This window comes from Leptonychotes weddellii, chromosome 10, assembly GCF_054177405.1.
Source record: "Leptonychotes weddellii isolate Sample4059 chromosome 10, ASM5417740v2, whole genome shotgun sequence".
Taxonomy (NCBI): Eukaryota; Metazoa; Chordata; class Mammalia; order Carnivora; family Phocidae; genus Leptonychotes; species Leptonychotes weddellii.
This window is the reverse complement of record NC_138378.1, coordinates 54,899,636-54,923,049: the sequence shown is the minus strand read 5'-3', so window position 1 is coordinate 54,923,049 and position 23,414 is coordinate 54,899,636. Positions and strand designations below refer to the sequence as shown.

At 40.2% G+C, this 23,414-nt stretch overlaps 2 protein-coding genes across 7 annotated transcripts in view; one reads left to right on the top strand and one right to left on the bottom strand.

Moving 5' to 3' along the window:
• PREPL (prolyl endopeptidase like) overlaps nt 1-23,414 on the top strand; it is a 78,948-nt gene that overhangs the window by 50,710 nt on the left and 4,824 nt on the right. For 5 of the 6 annotated variants that reach the window (XM_031017060.2, XM_031017059.2, XM_081833483.1 and 2 more), the window contains 4 exons: nt 2,036-2,185; nt 2,584-2,707; nt 3,754-3,827; nt 4,198-6,854. In XM_031017060.2, the coding sequence (XP_030872920.1) occupies nt 2,036-2,185; nt 2,584-2,707; nt 3,754-3,827; nt 4,198-4,287 (438 nt within the window). In that variant the 3' untranslated portion in view covers nt 4,288-6,854. Of the gene's footprint in view, nt 1-2,035; nt 2,186-2,583; nt 2,708-3,753; nt 3,828-4,197; nt 6,855-23,414 lie in introns of those variants that run through there. The other variant, XR_014149259.1, reaches the window with a different exon arrangement.
• SLC3A1 (solute carrier family 3 member 1) overlaps nt 4,817-23,414 on the bottom strand; it is a 46,098-nt gene continuing 27,500 nt past the window's right edge. Inside the window, exons 6-11 of the mRNA XM_081833485.1 lie at nt 17,594-17,713; nt 16,063-16,187; nt 14,469-14,664; nt 11,292-11,459; nt 10,345-10,461; nt 4,817-5,432 (exon numbers count right to left, since the gene is read on the bottom strand). Of these exons, the coding sequence (XP_081689611.1) occupies nt 4,992-5,432; nt 10,345-10,461; nt 11,292-11,459; nt 14,469-14,664; nt 16,063-16,187; nt 17,594-17,713 (1,167 nt within the window). The 3' untranslated portion in view covers nt 4,817-4,991. The remainder of the gene's footprint in view (nt 5,433-10,344; nt 10,462-11,291; nt 11,460-14,468; nt 14,665-16,062; nt 16,188-17,593; nt 17,714-23,414) is intronic.

Genomic DNA, 23,414 nt, shown 5'->3' with positions numbered 1-23,414 from the left:
ATAATAGCAGTTACTTACAGTATAAAGAAAACGCAACTTATCTGTGACTTTTAGAAATTAGGAAATAATCAGAAATGTATGTATAAGAATATTTACCCCACATTGCTTATAATAGTGAAGAAGTGGATTCAACCTAAATATCCAACAATAGAGGATTCATAGTTTTAATTAGAAGCACCAAATACTAGCTCTGATGAATTTAAGCAGAAAAGGGATTTATTAAAAGCTATTGGGTAAGGGCAGGTATAGAACCAGTCTTATAGAGGTTGCACAGCCAGAAACATGTCCAAAATATACCATAAAACTGGTCCAGTGAGGCTATCACTACGACCGCTGCTGGGCACAAGTCACCTCATACTGCCAGAGCTGCTTCTAAAAACTCAATATAGATGTGGCACTTCTGCCAGAAGAAATTCTCCATGGTCCCTACTTTGAGCCACAAACTTCCCATTCAAAGTTTGGAGCACATTATGTCTGATTGGGTAGACCCAAGTCATGTGGCTACTCCGTGTGCTGGGAAAACTGCGAAAGGAACTTCCTCGCATTTAGCACCTCCCTAGTGAGAGGCAGGCTCTGCCTCATAAAGTTAGGGATAGTTTTTTGTTTTTTTTAAGATTTTATTTATTTGAGAGAGAGAGTGAGAGAGAGAAAGAGCACAAGAGGGGGGAGCGGGAGAGGGAGAAGCAGACTCCCTGCTGAGCAGGTAGCCCGATGCGGGACTCGATCCTGGGACTCCAGGATCATGACCTGAGCCGAAGGCAGTCGCTGAGCCACCCAGGCGCCCAAGGTTAGGGATAGTTTAAATGCAGAAAAGGAGTCCAGATGCTAAGCAGCTGGAAAGAATCGCATTTGCCCACTAGGTTAATGTTAATACAAGAGAAAGCTGAAAAGCATGTTAACAGAAGACAATAAGCTAAGTGAAAAAGGCAGCTGCCATTTTATTAAATGTTTTAACACTGGTTATAAGCCAGGGAGTTATTTTTTCTTCTTTCAGTGTGGATATTTTCTGGATTTTCTTCAATTAACATTTATTGCCTTTTTTTAAATATAAAATGTCCAACTGGTTTACTCATACTGGGTTTTTTATTTTTAATTGTGAGAAAATAACAATTTAACATCTTAACCATTTTTAAGTGTACAGTTCAGTAGTGTTATATATGTTCACATTGTTGTGCAGTCAATCTCCAGAACTCTTTTCATTTTGCAAAACCAAAACTCTACACTCCCTTCCCCTACCCCTCAGAACCACCATTTTACTTTCTGTCTCTATAAATTAGACTATCTATACCTCCTATAAATGGAATCATACATATTTGTCTTTTTGTAACTGGTTTATTTCACTTAGATAATGTTCCTCAAGGTCCATCCATTATCGTAGCATATGTCAGAGTTTCCTTCCTAAGGCTGAATAATATTCCATTGTATCATTGTGTATATTTTGCTTATCCATTCATCCATCAGTGGACACTTGGGTTCCTAACACCTTTTGGCTGTTGTTCATCATGCTGCTGTGAATATGGGTATACTTTTCAAGACCCTGCTTTTAATTCTTTGGGATATATACCTAGGAATAGAATTGCTGGATTATATGGTAATTCTAAGTTTAGTTAGAAACTAGCATACCATCTGCACCATTTTACATTCCCACCGACAGTGCACAAGGGTTCCAGTTTCTCTACATACTTGACAACACTTGTTATTTTTAGTTTGTTTTTTTTTCTAATGGTACCCATCCTAATGGATGTAAAGTGGTAACATTTATTGCTTTTATATAAAATACATGTATAAATAAAGGCATCAAACTAAAAAGTTATGAAATTAGAAAATAAATTCTTTATATACACACGAAACATGATATATAAATTTACCACTTTCAGAGTCTGAAAACATAAAGGCCAGTTATAAATCACAGGCCCTAGTTAAGGACTGAGTAGATAGTCCACCTCCTGGGAATCCACATGGCTTCTTGACCTTTGTTCTAACAACTTTTAAGTTTCTTAACAAAGTTTAAATTTCTTTGGCTTTTTTTTTTTAGGCACCTTTCTTGGATGTTCTCAACACCATGATGGACACTACACTTCCTCTGACATTAGAAGAATTAGAAGAATGGGGGAATCCTTCATCTGATGAAAAACACAAGAGCTACATAAAACGTTACTGTCCCTATCAAAATATTAAACCACAGGTAATGAAAGACAGTTCTGATACACTATCCTAAAGTGATAGAAAAAATAATCAAAAGGATACTTCACCCATGCCGAGACAGGAATTTACTAGGGCTCTAGGTTGTTTCTGCTTATAATACCCAAATACCTTTCAGCTCCATCTCTGCTCATAGTCCATGTTTGTTTCAATTTAATAGTTCAGGAGAATAGATTAGCTATGGTCACGGCCTTGCCAGCCAAGGAAAGGCTGTGCCAGGTACCAAGTGGTCTAGTACTATAATACTATAGATCTCTCTCAAATGAGAAGAAAATATCTAGCACCTATATCAAAAAAATTGGAGGTAGTTCTTTTTCATAATCTATAACGTAGAAAGGGACCATAGGGAATAATGTAAACTTTGCATCTATTTTCTTTCAGCATTATCCTTCCATTCACATCACGGCTTATGAAAACGATGAGCGTGTACCTCTGAAAGGAATTGTAAACTATACTGAGAAACTCAAGGAAGCCATTATGGAGCATGCTAAGGACACTGGTGAAGGTAGGAGACCACCTGCAGGCAGGGAACCTAGCTAAATGGACTATTACTACCTTCCACATACTACTCAGTAATACACTTTATGCTATAGACAACTGCCCATGATTTTGGACAAAGAATTGGTTTTCCTATGTTGACTATTCAGTTGAAGCATATATAATAACTATACCTGCCTTGCCTCTTTTTGAAAGGAAATATTAAAATAAGGTAGGCAAGACACAAAGAAAAATAAATTTAAACATCAAATATAACTTAGAGATGTATGGTCATAAAACACTCATTCATTTAATAATATTAATTGAGCTATTATTCTTGGAAACTTCTGAAAAAGAGATTCTAAAGCTTTTGGTCTGGAGCTTCATTCAGTGCCCAAACTAGCTGCTTTAATTTTCTTTAGATCTTTCCATTTCATTGGATAAGAACTCTTAACCTTTCTTCCTTAGCAAGACCTTTTGGGCTCAGGGAGGGAGGGACCCACATACAAGTTTTCAATCACCTTGTTTTCACCTTCATGCCTCAGACTCACCCATTGCAATAGTAGCTGTTTCCAGGTCACATGACTCTGATTCCACGGGGCCAGTCTGGCTTCCTCTTGCGTCACAACCTTCTCCATGGGACCCTACAAGTATCTTCCATCCAGTGTCCTCAGCTGCTGGTCCTTCTCCTGCTTTCTCTGTTTCAGAAGTCTGTCTTCTGCCTCCCCCCTCCCATCTCTTTCTTGGTGATGATAGTTTACGCCTTTTTCCTTCACTATTACTTTAATAGCATATGTGGGAGAAGAGGGGAGAAATGAGTCTCAAAAAAACCTAATCAACCATGAGAGATGATGGACTCTGAAAAACAAACTGAGGGTTCTAGAGGGGAGGGGGGTGGGAGGATGGGTTGGCCTGGTGGTGGATATTGAGGAGGGCACATTCTGCATGGAGCACTGGGTGTTATGCACAAACAATGAATCATGGAACACTACATCTAAAACTAATGATGTAATGTAGGGGATTAACATAAGAATAAAAAAAAAACCTAATCATTTCATATGTTAACTCTTTCAGGCTATCAGGCCCCCAATGTTGTGTTAGATATTCAGCCTGGAGGCAATCATGTGATTGAGGATTCTCACAAAAAGGTATGTTATCAAGCCCTTCTCAGTTGCCGGAGGCCCAAGTAGAGCTGTGCTGTAGTCAACATTCCATTGGTTGCAGCAGGGTTTATGACAGCTGCTTCTAACTGGTCTGTGGCTGAGGCCCAGCGGGGAAGAGGAACGCTGAGTCTGTCAAGAGAAAGGGTTCCCTCTAAACACTTATGAGCTCTGTTAAAGAAAGTAATGGAATCTTAATTGTTGGGAGCACCTTCTGCCTCTGTCCCAAATAATCAGAGTACCCTTGCCATAAATTGCTGACTTAAGGGTTAGGTGAAGATGGACAGACAAAGAGATTTAGCACTGGAGTTTTACCACAAAGGCCCTCTGTCTAATTTTTAAAATATGTTTCTTTTAGATCACAGCCCAAATTAAATTCTTGTACGAGGAACTTGGACTTGACAGCACCAGTGTTTTTGAGAATCTTAAGAAGTACCTAAAATTCTGAAATGCTGCATTCCAGGGGAATTGGAAACACACTGAAATATTTCATAGTCTTATTTCCAATTGGGTAAGCAAAAGTGAGATTTTTTTTTTAGTAATTTTTTAAAATTTGCTTCTCCATCCAAATTTTGTCTAGTGTACATCTCACTTGCTTATACTGTTCTCTCCATTGGTGCACATGCCCCTTAACCTAAGAAAGTAGTTTTCAAACCATAGGTTTTCAAACCATGTCCCTCAGAAGGACATGGACTTGGGGGTGAAGGAAGGATTGGTGACAGCACAACTCTCCCCCCGCTCCTTCAGAACAGCTTTGTTTTTGTCTGTTCTATTTTCTTTGAAAAGTTTACAAATCAAGGTCCTGCCTCTTTGCTAGTGAACGTTTTTAGACACTTCAGCAGTAAGTCATCCTCCAGTTGCTACGCCCGTATTTTATGAAAAAAGATAACATTCTTCACATTAGAATTCACCAGATCTTTCTAACAATCTGGAGTCCTAAGGTGTTCCGATCATCTCTTATATTAATGCTATCTCAGTAAAGTTAACAAGTTCTACAAGCGACAATTTTATTATTTTTTAAAAACATTGGGAAACCTTTTTAAAGTCGTTACATTCAAGCTGTATTTACCCAGCAGCATGCTGTACGTGAAGTTACTGGAAATGCTTATATAGAACAGGATGCCAGTGTCTTCATCTCTTTCATAAAGGTGCCTAACACAAGCTGTGCAGTATGTTTAATACACTGGAATAGCATGCCTGATTGGAAACAAAACATCTGTCTCTGAAAGCTGTTTGTTGATGAAGGAGATTTTTCGTGTTGTATTCAAGGATGAGGCCTTCTCCTTTGTCCAGTAAAATGGCATACGTATCAACTTCACTGCCTTTGTTGGTAGGATTGGTACTTAACCTTTTCCTCACTCTTGCGGGAATACTGGAAATCATTTCCTTTAGATTTACCGTTGTTGAGTTTCCAAAATTCAGAACCACGAGAAAGACTCTGTCGATGCCATCCAGCTCTCTTGTGTACACGACAGAGTGGCTGTCATTCCTCAAATAGCAAAACCAGCCCCTGCTGAGGAGCAGGTCATTGGCATGAAGCAAACTTAATTCTTGATATAACTTCAGTGCTGATCTGGACTGAGTCTTTTGGACCTATTATAAAAAAAAGATTAACATAAATGTTTGATTCTAAGAGTTGTTGGGGGTTTTTTTTTTTTTTAAATATATTTCTAGTATCAACTAGGAACTTACTTCCCAAAAAAATTTGCCTCAGTTTTGCCCCTTAAAATGACTACCAAATTGTAAGTATTGACAGGTAGATAAGAATAGTTTATTTACTGTTGAGAGAGACTGCAAATGCAGGGAGTCATTGTTTGCTCAGTCCTCTGCTACATCTTGGCCAGAGATGATGAGGGACCAGAATTGACTCCACTTTAGGAATTCCAAAGCGAATGTCCATGTCTAAGTTAACTAAGTTAAACACTAAGTTAAACTGAGTGTTTAATGTGCCTAAATACTATGCTACACTGTAACTGGCAGAAAAGCAGCCACTGTGGCCATGGACTCTCAGGGCCTCTCTGTTCTCTTTTGTAGAAATGTGGGTTGCTTTAACTTCAGCAGACATATGTTCCTTGCATGGTGAACAGAAAGTTGCAAAAAAGGATGCAAAGCAAAATGCTGCCTAAAGGGAAAGTTAAAGATCGTACTTCTTTAATGTGTGTCCATTAAGGAAGATTGGGCTTTATTTCACAGCTATATAAAACATACACAATTTAATGTTGTGTTTTCCTTTAACATTTCAGGCATCTTCTCCTGTTATTATGTTAAAATGTCATTTTAAAATGACAGGATAATATTGTATTGGATGGATATACCATACTTAACCATCTCTCTCATTTCAGTTTTCTAATATTTTCTCATTTTTAGTGCCTCCCCCATATCTGGGTTATTTATTTAGGATAGAAAGACAATTACTGTGTCAAAGAGTGTGGACACTTGATACATAATGCCAAATTAGTCTTCATAAGAGCTGTTGCCAAGTCAGTGGTAGTGTCCATTTCCTTGGACTCTGTTGACTGCGGTGGTGGTGGCTGTTGTTGCGGTTATCGTTGTTGTTTGGGGGCAGGTGCCTAATGTGTGGTCTTCGGTGAACATCTGAATATTTGAAAAAAATGTTTATTCTCTGTTATCAGGTACAAAGGTATTTATGGTACATGTATATGGTATATGTATATGACTTGTCAAATTACTATTAACATTTTCTATAGCTTTAGATAATGCATGGAAAAGCATAGTTCAGTGCCACTCACAAAGAAGTGCCCAGTAAGTGCTAACTATTATTTGTGTCTATTTCCTGAAAGTATGTTGACGTGTCTCTCTGTATTTGTGGATTTGTCAGTTTCTCTTGGCATTTCTCATAGTACTTGTTTTATAAACTTTGGAGCTATTGTTAGATGCATAGATTCATGACTTGTAGTGGAATGTTCTTTTATCAGTTTTTGAAAATTGCATTTCTCTCATAACGCTTTTCATATTGAATTCTATTTTGTCTGCTATTAAATATTTCCACACCCACTTTTTGTAACTGTATTTTTCTAATAGGAAATGCATGCACACAGTATACAATAAGGTTTTTCTTAGCACCGTCCTCTAGCTTTTCACTTCCTCTCTCAGAAATGGACACTATTACTGTTTATGTATGATACATTTTATGCCTATGCAAACATATGTAGGTATACTTTTCATTATACAAATAGTGGCATGATACCATTATGGACACCATTTCTTATTTAGTACATGTTAGAGATGTCTCATAATATCAGTGCATTCTTTTTAAAAGCTGCATACTAGTCCCATTGTATAAATTAACCATAACTGATTCAACTGACTTTCTGCTGATAAGATACTTAAATCATATCCAGAGTCATCTGCTATTAAAAACAATGCTGTGGTAGAGCTCTTGAATATGCATTTTTTTATTTGATAGCTATAGGCAGGTGGCAATCTTTAATTTTTTAATATTTTGTTTTAGCTATGTCTCTTCTGTTGGATTAAACTCTCAGATTAAAATAACGAGACAAAATCTGACATAAGAGTTTTTATCTTTTAACAGGTAAATTTAATTTATATTTGTGATTACCATATGTTCAGACATAATCCTACAGCCCTTTTTTAGCTTTTATTTATAATTGTACTATTGTTTTCATCAAATTGATTTGATGTAATATTTTTCCTTCTAATGTTCTCTGAAAATTACACCCTTAAAATTGTAATGCCCATTTTAAAATATACTTTTCTTGACATTTGGAGCAATGCTGTCCAACAGAACTTCCTGCAGTGTTCAGTATCTGTGCTGTCTAAATAGTCTTAGTGGTGAATGGCTAAGAGGCAGCTCAAATCCAGAGTGAGTTACTCTGTTGCCATGCCCTGAAAAGACAGTGCTTTAGCCTGCTCGCTCACATGTTCTCTCTCTCCTGCCACTTTCCATATAGAAGTCAATCACCAGAATACCTCCTTTACCTTCTTTTACATTGTGTATCAAAAATAAAATGTAAAAAAAAGACATGACATATAAAATACAGTAAGGAAAAGAATTTAAGGATATTTTTTAAGTAATCTCTACACCCAGTGTGGGGCTTGAACTTAAAATCTTGAAATCAGGAGTCACATGCTCTACTGACTGAGCCAGCCAGCACCCCACATCATGTCTTTCTTTTTAGATTCATTTATTGTTTTCTTTGCGTTGCCGATTATTCTTTCAGAAAGTGGCTATATATGGAAAAATTGGGGTCCTTGCTTTTCTAGGTCTATATTCTTGAATGCTAACTGGAATGGATATAGGATTATAGGTTTAGAATCAAGTTTCCATCACAGCTTTAAAGATTCAAGTTCTAATGTGTTCTAGGATCCACTTGAGAAGCCAGTGCAACTCTCAATCCTTTGCTTAGGCAATCTGTTTTGGAGTTTGGTTTTGGTTTCTGCCTTTAGATAAGTATCTCTGAGTTTTCTTGGATTATATGTTTCCCTCTAGTTTCTGTTCTTTTATAGAAATACCAAAATTTTTCTCTTTACACTATTATTTGCCTTTTTACACTGCATTCTGGGGGGAGGCTCTGGATCAGTTTTCTGGCACACTAACTAGAATTTCTATTTCAGTGTTTCACCATGTTCTACATTTCTAAAATACCTAATCACTTTCTTTTTTAAGATATTTGTCAGAGAACATGCATGAGCAGGGGCGCGCGGCAGGCAGAGGGAGAAGCAGGCTCTCCACTGAGCAAGGAGCCCTAAGTGAGACTCAATCCCAGGACCCTGGGATCATGACCTGAGCCAAAGGCAGATGCCCAACCAACTGGCGCCCCACTCACTTTTTTAAAAGAATCAAGAGTCTTGACTCCATAAAACAATATACCAATAATGAAGTCTTATATTTGCTGTATCTCCTCTACTTTCTACAGTGTTAAAAGTGGTGTCCCTCATCTTCTTAATTTTTCTCAAATATGGTGTGATTCTTGGTGATCCATTTACTTTTGCATTGTGATACTCCTTGTCTTCAGTTGCCTACCTCTAGTAATTATGGGAAGCTTAATTTTACTTCTTTTAGAGATTACTTAAATTCTTACCTATCTCTAGGGCTTTTATGGATGTATTTTATTAAATAGTGTTGCCTGACTTTTTGTAACGTTTGTTACAATTCAGCATGCCTCCAGACATTACTCATGATCATTTGAAAGTCTTGGTTAATGCTATAGAAAAAACTTTTAATTTGCTTTTGCATTTTTCCATCTTTTGACATACATTTTTATGTAGGATTTCTTACGTATTGGACTCAGATTGGCCTATGGGAACATTTTGGACATAACAAAAATCAAGAGATGTATTAAACCTAAAACACAAATGTTAAAATACATGTTTTTGTTTTCAAGGACCTATGAATATATAAAACAAAACTAATACTATCCCAAAAGCCTCTGTGGAGTTTGGAGCAGGGAGTTGTAAGAACAGGAGGGTTTGCAAGAAGCTCGAAACAGAATAACCTGGGGAGACTGTACTTACTGTGGCGAGCATTGAGTATTGTACAGAACTGTCAAATCAATACATTGTACACCTGAAACTAATACAACATTGTATATCAACTTGTTTTCAAAATAGTAGATTGGGGTAAGGGGAAATTTTTGCCTCTCATGGAATGCCAGTAATTTCTCTTCTCCTGAGGTTTTTCCAGTGACATTTTCACTGGTACATGATTCCACCTGGAACCATTTTATATTGTTCTGGTCTAAGGAAATATACTTAGTACTTTGCCAAATTGAGCAAACAAACTTTCTAAACAGGAATGCACAGATTCCAGCAATTCCAGCTGAATTTGGCAAACTTGATCACCTGAGAACAGAAAATAGTATAGGCAAAAGCCAAAGGGTGTGTTTTTCCAGAACAGCTACTTCTAGGAATTACTCATGTCTTGGTTTCTCCAGGTGAATAGCCTTGATGGGTCTCCTTCTTTCCTTCCTTTTGAGGACAGGAAAGGAAGACAGGTAGCTGGGCTTGTTGAAAGACCCCCATAACATTTCCTTAAGAGCTCAAAGCTCTTAGGGACACCTGGGTGGCTCAGTTGGTTAAGCATCTGCCTTCAGCTATGGTCGTGATCCCAGGACCCTGGGATCGAGCCCTACATCGGGCTCCCTGCTCGATGAGGAGTCTGCTGCTCCCCCTGCTCCCCCCTGCTCATGTTCACTCTCTCTGTCTGAAATAAATAAAATCTTTAAGAGCTTTGAGTTTTTTTTTTAAGTCATTCCAGTGAATAGTTTTATATTCTATACGATATTTCACATGGTGCACCTCTGTACCAGTTTGTATTTTCACAAAAACATGATTTAACTGATGCTCTCTTTCACATAGACTTCTCTTAACTTCTTAAATCATGTTTTTGTGAAAATAGGATAAGTCTATGTGAAAGAGAGCATCAGTTAAAGTTTTGGGTACCCTCGGGGTGACTTGTATGTTGTCAGTACAGAAACTCATTTCCTGTTTCTGGAATCAGTATAACATTTTCATTGATACTTACATCAACATTCACAGTATGGTAATCTGAATTTGTGGGTAACCAGGTGAGACTGGCTTCAGAAAATCCAGCATTTGAACTGTTGTCCCACTGCATTGGTGACTTTGAGAGGAGGGTATTCTGTGCCAAAAGAAAACAATGGTGTATTTAGTAAAAGAAATGTCATCTGGCCATAATTTACTTCATAATTATTTAATTCCCTGTATTTCTTAGTTAACACGTGTATTCATTAGCATTCGTAATGAAAAGGCTTCACACTTTCGATTGGAAAATAGTGACATCTTGAGTTTCAGTAAACTATAGTAACTGGACTTTGGTACATGCTTGGAATCTGTTGCTGCTTTTCCCTAAAAATGAGTAATGTAGGATTTCAAGAGTTCATTCCGTGGTATAGTGATGGTGAGTTCAAGTATGCAGCATGTACAAGTAAGCCTAAATTCTATCTTCTTTTATCCAGCCTGGTTATTGCACATGAATGCACACACACAAGTTTAGGAAATGCACACCAAATATTAGGGAAATTGGATCTCCTTCACTGAAAGCTAACCATACAAATTATTACAGGTTCACCCAACAAGACAATTTTGGTATCCATAGCCTCAAACAAAAAATCAGGTCTGGGGCTGTGCATTTACATTTGTCAAGATGAAAGGAAGAATCTTTTTGCTGTGTTCAAATGAAATCTAGCACTACAGACAAGCACTATAATTAATGTTCCAGACTCAAAACACAGGTTCTCAAATTCTAGTGTGCCTAAGAATCAGCTGGAAAATATCTTTAAGATGTACATTTCTGGGCTCTACAATTCACTTGTGTGGCTTGGAAACATCATTTTTAAGCTCCCAAGCAAGAGAGCTAATAGTAAGAAGGAAAGCAGAGTAGTAATTTTCAGCAGTAGAATAGGAATAGTAGATTCTCTAGTTTCACGTAGTTACATTATGTTAACTTACAACATCATAGCTTTCGTTGAGATTTGTGACTAAAATATTTCTCATTCCTATTTCTTCCCCATAGTAAGTTATGGGAGTTCCAGGGAGTGTGAAAACAAGCATGTTCATGATGTTGACATACTCTTCCCCAAAACGAGAAGTCAGCCGGGCAGTGTCCGGTCCACCGATCTGAAAGGCAGATACTTTAAGAACACAGCTCAATATACAGTTTTCTGGAAGATTTACCCTATTCCACAAAACGTTCATCGGGTAGAAAAAGTTTGCTGTGGGTACCTTGGTATCAGCAGACCTGAATTTGAGTCCCAACCCTGCTACTTACTGTATAACTGACCAATTTACTGTCTTGGCCATTATGATTAACAAAATGGTGGTAACAAGTTACTTCACAGTGATACTGCAAATACGATAAAATTTATGAGGGTGCATATTAATATTTTCATACATTTGGATAAGAATATGGACAAGAAAGGAAACTAAAATGTTTCCCCCATAGCACAAGGAGGGAACCAGGTGGAAAGGGCAGAGGCAGGAGAGATTTCTGAGATGTGTGTGTGTCTTTTGAACTAACTACTCAGAACAAATTTTAAAGATAAATCAGCTTTTATAGAGAAATGTACAGAGTCCAAGAGGAAATTTTCTAAAGTGTTTTCTATTTTTAAATTTGGTATTTCTATGTTAAATGCTCTAATTACATATTATAATAGTACATATTATTTAGTCCTTACAACAACATAGCTTTTGTTAAGATATACCACATATACTACAACTCAATCTCATGTGCATATGCTGAGCGTGGCATTTTACTATTTATTATTATAAAGTCTTACGGGGTGGGGGGAAGGCGGGGGGGAGCCTGGGAGGGGCACCTGGCTGGCTCACTCAAGAGCATGCAACTTTGGTCTTGGGGTCATGAGTTTGAGCTGCACGTTGGATGTAACGATTACTTAAATAAACTTTATTTTAAAAAGGGCACCTGGGTGGCTCAGGTCATGATCCCGGGGTCCTGGGATCGAGCCCCACATTGGGCTCCCTGCTCAGTGGGGGGCCTGCTTCTCCCTCTCCCATTCCCCCTGCTTGTGTTCCCTCTCTGGCTGTCTCTCTCTAAATAAAATCTTAAAAATAAAAAAAAATTTTTTTAGAAAGTACTTTCACCACCTACATTACATCTTATTGCCCTCCTCCATTGTCAGGTATTTATCTCCATTTTGCAAATGATGAAACAAGCTCTCTGAGAAACTACATCACTTATTCAAGGCAGGGTATGATGCAAAACCAGCCTCTAAGAACTTGGGTGGAAGGGCGCCTGGGTGGTTAAGTCATTAAGCGTCTGCCGTGGGCTCAGGTCATGATCCCGGGGTCCTGGGATTGAGCCCCCCACATCGGGCTCCCTGCTCAGCGGGAAGCCTGCTTCTCCCTCTCCCACTCCCCCTGCTTGTGTTCCCGCTCTGTCTCTGTCAAATAAATAAATAAAAAATTGGGGTGGAGGTTGAGAATAAGAATATGGTTGGGCTTGCTTTTTTTCCTTTAGATTTACTAAAACTGTCTTTACAATTATCTTTTTATAGACCATTATAAACTATTTTTCTATTTTTATGACCAGAAAAGTCAGCCTTTATGGTTTCTCAAACTTTCTTAGAGCACTTTCCTTTTCAGAAATGAAATCAAGAAATATTTCCACAGGTAGTTACAGCAGTGGACAGAAATCCCAGTCACCTAGGATATTGGAGACTCTCAGTATATGAAAAAAGTGCTAAAACTCCATTATAAAATTCTGTAATATAGGGAGCACTTGTGAATGGTAGAGGAAGGACCTCCAAAATCTCTACCATAAAAGCAAGGAGAATGCTGGCAAAAACTAAAAATCCACTGTTTCAGAACTCTGGAAACTAGCTAAAGGCTTTCAACAACCCAAGAAGTATTTATTCAAGGAAAACAGCAAGCTTTGTGTCATTTTAACATGGCCTTCAACTCATGCCCCTCAGATCCAGGATAGCCTTGAAAACAGTCTGAGAACTCCGTAGCTGTGAAAACCAGGAGCCACTGGAGGGGCAGAGGAAGTTTAGAGTTCACCAAAAGCTCCATTTAGAGAACTGTCACTATTTAACCTTTCTAGCACTCACTTTTAGTTGGATTTTTTTCTTTATCAGAGAAATGCCCTATCCCCAAGGTATATTTGCCAAGTAACAATCAGCAGTTGTTTAACATCACACCTGCCTAAGGTGGTGTTACCAACTAGGGCTGAGCAGAGACTGACCAAAAATCTTAAAAGCTTGGGGGAGGAGGTGACCATACTGGCCTTTGAGAGTCTGACAGATTCTTGGAATCTAGAACATTGTGCAGATGCCCTGGGAAGACTTGAGAAGGCTCTAATCTCTCACCTCTAGCTAACCTTGAAACTCTGTGCAAGCAGGAAATGAAGACTAAGGTAGAACTACAAGCTGCCTGTCGGGGTTGAAAGCATGTGTACACACACACACTTCAGCAAAGATAATAAATGGTTCAAGCGGTTTAGGAATCTTTTCCAATCATTAACTCACCAAGTGGCCACACCCAACAAAGAACACAGATTTTACAAAATTAATTCAAGAAAGTCACTGAAGAAATAAATAGCAACAACTAACACTGGGGAGGAGGAGAGAATGGGATTTCCTATGTTACTACATTATTTAAAATACCCAGTTTTCGGTAACAAAAAGGAACGCAAGGCATGCAAAGAAACGGGAGTGGGGTTGGGGGGGGGCGGAGAAAAAGCAGTCAGTAGAAAGTGTGGTTGAGGAAACCCAAACATTGGACTAGTGGACAAAGATTTAAATCAACTACTAACGTTCAAAGAACTAAAACTACAGAATTTAAAGTGTGAGGACATTGTCTCATCAAATAGATACTATGAATAAAAAGAATATGAAGAAGAACCAGAAAGAAATTTCAGAGTTAAAAAACGATCACTGAAAGGAAAAGTTCACTAGACAGGCTTGACAGATTTGAGCTGGCAGAGAAATCAGCAAATTTGAAGACTGAGCAATCGAGATTAGTCTGAGAACCAGAAGGAAAAGAATGAAGAAAAATAACAAAAACCTGGTCAGAAGCTGGGACAAACAGACATGGCTCACTGAATAATCGCTGATTAAGGGAAAGCACACCAGCACCAGATGTGCTGACCCAGGCATGAGGACTTACCATCCAGTTAGGCCATTTTCCTTCTGGCATGTTTTCCATCCAGGATGTGATAACCTCAAACACACTGTTCCCAGAAAGAGTGTTTAGCTTACTGAGATAATTGTTGAAGGGAAAATCTGCTTCTTGAATAAAAGGCAGCCCATAGTACATCATGGTCCCGTCAATGCTCTCTCCATAGGCTTCAGTCCCCATGAACCTGGAAGAATTGGCAGGGTGCGGTGTCCTCAGGGCCTGTCAGAAGACTGGGAAGCATTCTGCAGCTGCTTCAGTCTGCTTGACTATTAACCATATCTGGTTGGGCTCACCAGGAAAAGCATAATTGAGCCAGATGGCCAAAGTAATAGCAGGTTGGGTCACCTGGACGATTTCTCATTTCTCATGGACAATAAACCCAAGGACTAGCCTAATACTAGGCTGTGTCTAAGAGTTAAGGAACAGTCAGTATTGTTCTCTTCTTCCTAAATCTGATTAAAACTCAGTAACTTCCATGAAGACTTTATTATTCTTGTCACTCCACGTAGAATCTACAGTGTATGCATATCATGTGAGGGGGTTTTCCCCAGAACCCTCTTGTATAGGAATCCCTGTAAAGTCTCACTTTATTATTGGGGTGCACTCTAGGGGTGCCAGGCTGGCTCAGCTGGTAGAGCACGTGATTCTTGATCTCCGGGTCATGAGTCCAAGGCCCCCATTGGGTGTAGAGATTACTTAAAAGCAAACACTGTCAGGGAAAGACACATTCGCCTGAATGACCCACATCAATGCTGGCTTTACGTGTCTCAGGTAAGTGCATAGTAGCTGGAGCCCAGGTGTTTGTTCCAGTCCCATCCCTGCCATAACTACCCGTGTGACCACTGCCTTTGTGCTCAGAGTCTCCACTTCCTCATCTATAGAATGAGGATAGCAATCAGAGGACCTACTTTGAAGGAGGAGAAATTTCTTTAAATATTTCTGTTAATGCTATTGGGTGATCAATATACACATAGTAAGAGATTTACTTATTGAGTGTTTTATTATGTGTCAGTCCCTGTTTTAATTAAGTGCTTCATCTACATTATCTCATGCAGTTTCACAAAACCCTGATAGGGGTGTCGCTGTCACCTTGTAACTGATGAGAAAATGGGACTTGTGTCCGTGAACCGGTCCAAGATCACACAGCTGTTACACAGAACTCTGCCTTAGGTCCATCTGATTCCAAAGCTGTGTTAGCAAACCATTGTGATCTACTAGCAGCTTAGCTGAAACATTTGGATTCATACTGTATACTGGACACTTAACAGACCAAATAGTAATGATAAAAATAGAGTAGTTAATGGCTAAGATTTAGATTATATACTACCTTTTAAGGGATTTTCATAAAATTCCTGTGAAGTAAGTACTGTGATGGGCATTATTTTACAAAAGAAACTGAAAATCAGCAAAGTTAAGCTAATATGAAAGAATATACTAGGCCCTGGCATAACCAAACTATACTACATCGTAGTCATGGAGGTTTGTTAAATAGCTTGATCCTCTTGAGAATGCCTGGCTGTGAAGGATTAACTACAGGTCACACCCTACGCCTTGGAAGAACAGAAGTGTGCCCTGCGGTTACCTGTATCTCCCAGGCTCCCTGCTGTATTGGTCCATTGTCCGCCGGAAGCTCCGGACAACGTCATGCATTCCCACCTGCGTGGTGGTGAAGTCATGGTACAGCTCCCAGTAATGTGTGACTGTGTCCTTTGGAGACAGAAAAGCATGGTTGCCATCATTTTGCATGTCAGATGTCCATAGCTGGCCTTATGCCAATATAGACTGTCTCTTCAAAGGGCTCAAGCCAAGGCATGCTCAAAGATGATCCTAGGATTTTCAATGCTCACCGGGTTTTATGGCTGGAGAATAACATTCCTGACTATTATTAACTGTAAATCTAGTAAACTTTGCTGAATATCTCAACATTAATTACAAGTGTATTTAACAGAATCCTCCTCCCAAACATTTAATTCTCCTAACTGCTGCACTTAAAAGCAAACTTGCAGAGCTCATTGTTAACACCTATACTTGATCTACTCACAAAATTACCATCCAAAGTGTAATAGTAAGAATAAAAAGCTAGAAGTGGTAAAGAACAACCATTTTGCCAGGGTTTCAGTAATTTTTCCTGATATTCATTCTATGCCTTCCTAGGGTTACAGTAATCTAGAATCCAAAGTTAAAAGAGTCTATCTAACACAAGCCAAGGTTGTAAGTACTGGGTTGGAACATGGACAAACTAGACAGTGTAAACCTGCATTGCCATCCATTCAGTGGACCCCTTTTTAATAAGTGAACTTGCTTGCTAGATCAAGAAAAGTTTTTGGAATCTTAGGTCTCTTCCTGAAATCACTTTTTCTTTAGGTTTTTTTTGGATACCACACAAAACCTATTGTTCTCATCATTTGTCATAACTGGAAACATACGCCTCTCTTACAACATCTCATCATCATTAGCAAGGTTACTTTGAGATTTCTTCTCCAAGGATAAGTGCTTCTCTTTGGGACTAATACATCACTCCTCACCCCCCTTCATTTTTCCTACTGGAAATAATGTGCTTTACTAACCACCCCGCCAAAAAATAGCCTTTGTTTCATGACACGGTCTTGTAATTAGTCCATGCATTGCCAACTTTCTTTAGTTAATTGCTTTGGTTTAATGAGATTAATAAGTACCATAAATCTGTTACTCAGGACAAAAGCTAGACACTTTTAACAATTTCATTTTACTTATTTTATAAAAAGGGCATCATGCTATATATAATTGTTTTAGGGTTTTTTCACTAAACATACAGCTAAGATTCACCCATATTGTGTATCACTGTTATTCATTTATTTTGACTGATATATAATATTCCATTGTGTAAATATACAAATCTACTATTTTGAAACCCATTTTAGGACTCCTGTCTATTTAGCCATTGAACATAGAGCGTCTGTAGGGTGATGGTCAACCGGAAGAGCACAGTGGCGTCCTGAATACTGCTTCTCATGTGTGACATGGGGGGAAAGGTGAGAACTACTGGTGTGGAACCACAAAGAGGCCAGGCTGTAGAGAGATAGACAGGATGACATTTTCAGAAAGGGGGGAAAAATAGTGCTTAAAAACTTTACCGGTATTTGAGTCTTATTCACTTGGGCTTCATCTCTCAGATGCTCTGCTTCTAGAAGGAATTTAACAGCATCGAAACTAAAGCCATCAACACCCTTTGTGAGCCAGAACTGTATAATTTCCTAAACACAAAGAAGCAAAATCCTTTGGTTACATTATCATCATAATGTTTAATAAAAGTGTGTGTCTGTAATGACTTCCCATCATAAAATGGCCGTCTCCACATACAAAACAAGCACAGCACTCACATAGTGTATTTTTATCTGTTAGGTATAGCAGTGTCTTAAAATAACTCTCCGTAACTGCATTAATGGACTCCCATACTTCCCTCAAATTTGAATTCAGAATGTTTTATTTGTAATTGATGTTATGAGCACATTTGCAAAACTTAGAGAGTCACTGGAAAGGAATGAAACCACAATGAAAGGACTCAGGAGAAACTGAAACATACCTTCCCCCCATGCCCAGTTCCTTAAAGGTCAGTCCAAACAAAATAGCTAAGCATCAGGTCGTGAGGGGTTCTTCCACCAGACTGGGAGGTTCTAGGAGGAAAGACTGCAGCTTTCATTTCTGTTTCCCTTGCCTCCAACATAGCATCGGGTCCTTAGTGAAAGTACATATCAAGCCCGAGTAAGTCCAACATGTTCTGATACTGTTGACAACACTAAAAGTACACGTCCCCTGGCTTCAGGGCATCTACAGAACAGTTGGGGACACATGAGACAGGAGAGAGTTACCTAATAATGCAAGGTGGGGTGTATGTAGCTCAACATCATGAAAGGAGATTCCTTTGCAGGGTGTTGGAGCTCCAAGAAGAAGAAATTTAACATGGGCAGACACACCCGGAGAAAGAAGAGCTACAGTTCTACCTTGACCAGTGGGAGTTTATCAGGGAGTGAGATTACGAAGAACATTCTGGACTGTTTGTAGGACAGGATGGCCTAGCTCAGAGGCAGAGACTGACTTGGCCTGTATTGGGGCAGGTGGGAGGACCAAGTGGCCTTGGAGAGCAAAGGGCTTAGGTCTCAGCTCCCCACCACTCCCAGCTAGCCCTACTCCAGCACCAACTACAAGCTACCCTTCTGCAAAGGGACAGTGGCTCTCCCCACGTTCCTCAGCTCATCCCTTGCCAAATAGAAGGTTTTACAGGAATGTACTTACCACATTAGAACAAACAGTCCATAATTCAAAGTACTAGAATTAAGTAGCTAATTTATGGAGGGAAACAGCCATAGCTCCCAAAGGAAGACTATCCCCAAAATCACATGTTTCCTTTGAAGTGTTTCTTTTATTTACATGTGAACATAGGGTCTCTAGAGTGCTGCAATTCAAGGGTCTCAAGAGTTTCTACAGATACGGGCAAGGGTTAATACTGCTGAGGTCAAGTCCCTCTAAGGTGACATTTTTGAATAACAGCTTGAAAAGCGTTTTCACATCTAAGAACAGACTGCTTACAATCTTAGCATGGACACAACTGAACCAAATAACGTTAAGCTGGCTCTGCCCATACAAAACCCACAAATTTGTTCTTACTAGCATCTTACTCTTACACCTTACTCTTATGAATACATTCATTCAATAAGTATTTGTGTTCCAACTATGGGCTAAGCCCTATAACCATAAGCAAAATACTACAGACCTGGCCCTAGGTCTCCTGAATTTATGTAGAATCCCCAAGTAGACATCAAATAGTAATGCAAAAACATTTAAATCACAGCCAGATAAAGCTTTAAAGGAGAGGAACATGGTAGTACAAAAAGGTGAAATAGCAGGATTTACCCTAGAGTTCAGCACAGCTGGATGGCAGGAAGTGAGGGCGGGCCATCAGTTAGAGGTTGAGAGAGAAATCAACAGATATTAAGGTACCCTGCAGAACAGTCTCTGGCTCCAGAGGTCAGCTCAGCATTAAGCTAACCAAGCTTTAAGCTTCAGGACCCCTCACTTACCCAGGCCCCTTCCTACCTACCTTCTTTCTCCATTCTAAATAAACACTCTAATTTTACACTATTTTAAGAAGGCCCCAAATTCTCACAAGCTTCTAACCCCCACACAACCCGGGTCCACCCCCAGGTGGCGCTAGACTTGAGGGAACACTGGAGGTGGACAGGGTGGGGGCAGGACACAAATAGCTGTAATCCACCCAAGCCACCTCTGACAAAAATGTGGGGAAACATTAAATGCCATGCCGTTATAAACATTAAGCTTTGGAGCACTGATTTCCTAGGGGGAAAAAATGTGCTTTCTTCGTGGGGTTCTTATTCCTTTTGGAAATAGCCTTGCTAACTGTTGACCCAGCCATAAAAAATAAGAAATGTGTATCCCAGCAAATGTTTCTGGCCCCGGCAGGGGTTTTTACTTTAGTCCAGTAAGAGATACTACCATTGTTTGAAGAGACAAAACAGTAAAAGCTGGATGGTTATTTTTGAGAGTCATTGTAAATGACAAATAATCCAAAATTTGCTCTTGAAAAAATATTTGCTTTGTGCTATTTATTCTCCCAACTAGGTGAGAAAGGGGAGCTCCAGATCTTAATCGTTAACCCTCTCTTTACTCCAGTTAAGCCCTCCCAGGGTGCCGGGTGCAGAAATGGGCACAGAGCCTAGTTCTGCCAGGTCTGGGTGACCCACCAAGGCGCCATGGGACTCTCGGGACAGTACATTGTGTCCCCGATTCAGGTATAACTCCCATGACATCACAGAGTCCTGGTTTTTCTACCGGGCACCTTTCCATTCTTTTCTCCTTAACTCACTGCTCTGAGTAAAAAAAGGAATCAATTAAACACTACTAATATCCAAATTCACAAAGCTTGAGGCAAACCTTTCCTTGTGAGATGACTGAAGTTACTGGGCCCATTTACCTAAAAAGCTTAGTGTGGGAAATAGAAAAGCTTTGCTCTTACATGTGGTGATCTGTAAGACATCATCTTGAAAGTGACATAAACCCTGAGGCGTCCATCTCAAGGAGGAAGGAGAAAGTGTAGGATATTTTAGAAGTACAGAGAGAAAACTATATCCTCTGTTTATAAGCAAAGGAAAGAAAATGGACCCTACTGCTGTTCAGAAATCTTGGTAAAATTGTTGGCTAACTCCCCCAGGAGCAGGGCGTGGAGGAAGGATCATGAGCTCAGGATTCTGACCCGTCTGGATACCGTCCCATCTCCCCACTGCCCATCCAGCTGCCTGACCTCACTAACCCACCTTGCAGAGTTTCTGTGAGGACTAAAGGTATTGCAGCTAGAGTCCATTCACACGTGGGTCCTTATATTACCTGATCCATCTGCGATGTTTGACAGTGCAGACCAAACTTGTCTTCCAGAAAAACGCATATCCCTTAGCTCCCAGAGACTTGCTCCTCGTTTGCCACTTTTCTCTGTCTACTCTGCAGTCCTTTAAATATTAGCACTCTTTGGGGCTCTTACACTCCCTGTTCATTTCATTTCACAACAGTATTTACTCATTTATCAATACATGTATTGATTATTTAACAAGTATTCAAATAACAACACAGTGACTTATATGCCTTATAGAGGTTAAAACACTTACTCCTGGGTCACCTGGGTGGCTCAGTCAGTTAAGTGTCTGCCTTCAGCTCAGGTCATGATTTTGGGGTCCTGAGATCGAGCCCCGGGTCAGGCTCCTCACTCAGCAGGGAGTCTGCTTGTCTCTCTCCTTCTGTCCCAACCCCTGCTCATGCTCTCTCTCTAATAAATAAATAAAATCTTTAAAAAAAAGACAAACCCACTTCTCCCCAATCAACCCTACAACGTGTGTGCCCTTACTGTCCCTATTTTACCGATGAGGGATCTGAGGCACAGGGAGAAGAAGTACCTTGATCAAGGTCATAGAGTTAGTAAGTAGCGGTGTCAGAATTGGTACTGTCTGGCACCCTTACCCATTTGCTCTGCTTTCTCCTCCAAACCTGCCCCACCCCTTCTCCAAAGTCATTGACTTCCAAACTGCAAACGGAAAATGATTTCCCTAAAACCTTGTAAAGCCAAATCCTCACCACAGTCTTGCCTCGTCCCCCTATAGTCTCATCGAGCTAGCTCCCTCTCCATATACCATGTCCCAGCTATATGGGACAACTCCGAGCACCACCAATGTGCCACGATCCATGCCTTCCCTCTGCTTGAAACCCTCTGACCCAAGCCTCTTCGCTTGGCTCAGTCCTACTTATCCATTAGGTATCATTACATCCCTGCTCTCTCCCACTCATGTCTAGGTTAGCTGCCTGCCCTGTGTACTCCTCCCTCCTACGATCACGACCACTCAGTACACTTTACTGTAATTGTCTATTTCATTGTCTACCTCCCCCCTCGGGATATAAGCCCCAAGATGGCTACAACATGTGTCTAGCTTACCAACCACCATACATACCCCTGGCATGTGGTCAATACCTAATACATACTGTTTAATGAATGAAAGATTTATACTAAAGTGCCTGGCATATATGAGATGCAGTAAATGGCACAGTGATTATCATCAAGCACAGAGCTGGTTTATTAAGCAGGTAGTGAGTCAATTTTATTATGGATAGAGCTGCCAACACTGTGCTCGGTAGGAGCAGAGTTGACATTTACAGCCTGGATTCCATCTTAAGCCACGAGGTTGAGGGGTGGGGGGGGCAACTGGGCTCCCTGTCCCCAGCTGCTATGAGCAAACTAACTCCCCAGGATCCCACACTCCAGGGCTCCACATTTCCACGTGGCGGGATCAGGGTCACACGGACACAGTTCTGGCAGAAGGCTGGGCTATCTGGAGTCTTTTTCCTGCTAACCCAATTGGTCACTTCTCTTCTCTGGACTTCAGTTCCTTCATTTGTCAAATAAGGGATTTGAGGGCAAGTAAAAACCAAAGTGATTACAAAATACTATACAAACGTAAGCCCCCACCTTCTCCAAGAAGGCTTCTAGAATTCTCTAGGTAAACACATTCAAGCCCTGAGAGATTCAGGGCAGAGCCAACTCCCCTGAAGGCCACTGCAAGGGGGAGTACAGAGAGGAGGGTGCTCTGTGCTGTGTGTCCCCTGCATTCCAGCCTCCCACTGTGCAGATAATCTGAAATCTGATGGGAGCCAGGAGCAAGAAGTCTCCATGAGTACAAACTGGTATGCAAGCAGGAGTCATTCCAAATGCCTCCCCCACCACAAACTCTCTGGGTTGCAAATTATTAACCTGCTTAGCTCTCCTGCAGGGATAAGAGCTAGTGGGGGGTAGAAGGGTGTTGGAAAGTCCCCTTCATGCAAAAAGCCTTTTTAGGAGCAAAGAGCCTTCCCTTACAGCTTCTCGGCCCTTCTTATTTAACTTCTTTTTTTTTTTCTTTTTTTAAAGATTTTATTTATTTATTTGACAGAGAGAGACACAGCAAGAGAGGGAACACAAGCAGGGGGAGTGGGAGAGGGAGAAGCAGGCCTCCCGCGGAGCAGGGAGCCCGATGCGGGGCTCGATCCCAGGACCCTGGGATCATGACCTGAGCCAAAGGCAGACGCTTAACGACCGAGCCACCCAGGCGCCCCTTCTTATTTACTTCTAATAACAAATCTATACCGGCCTTGCCAAAATGTCCAACCTTCAACTGGAGGCACTAATGATTCATCCCAGGAGAAAACTCATCCTGTTGAAACTAGTAAATAAGGCTCCTGTTCACACACTCCAGAACAGGTGGATTAGTCAAAATAATAATTAGTGTATTGGCTGGCACATTTTGCCAAAATTTATCACTCTCGTCTGAACATCTCCAGACAATCCATCACTGTCGCCACAAGGAGCCTGGAGAAATCCACTGGCTGATAAACCAACTGGATTATACGCACATTTATGAATTT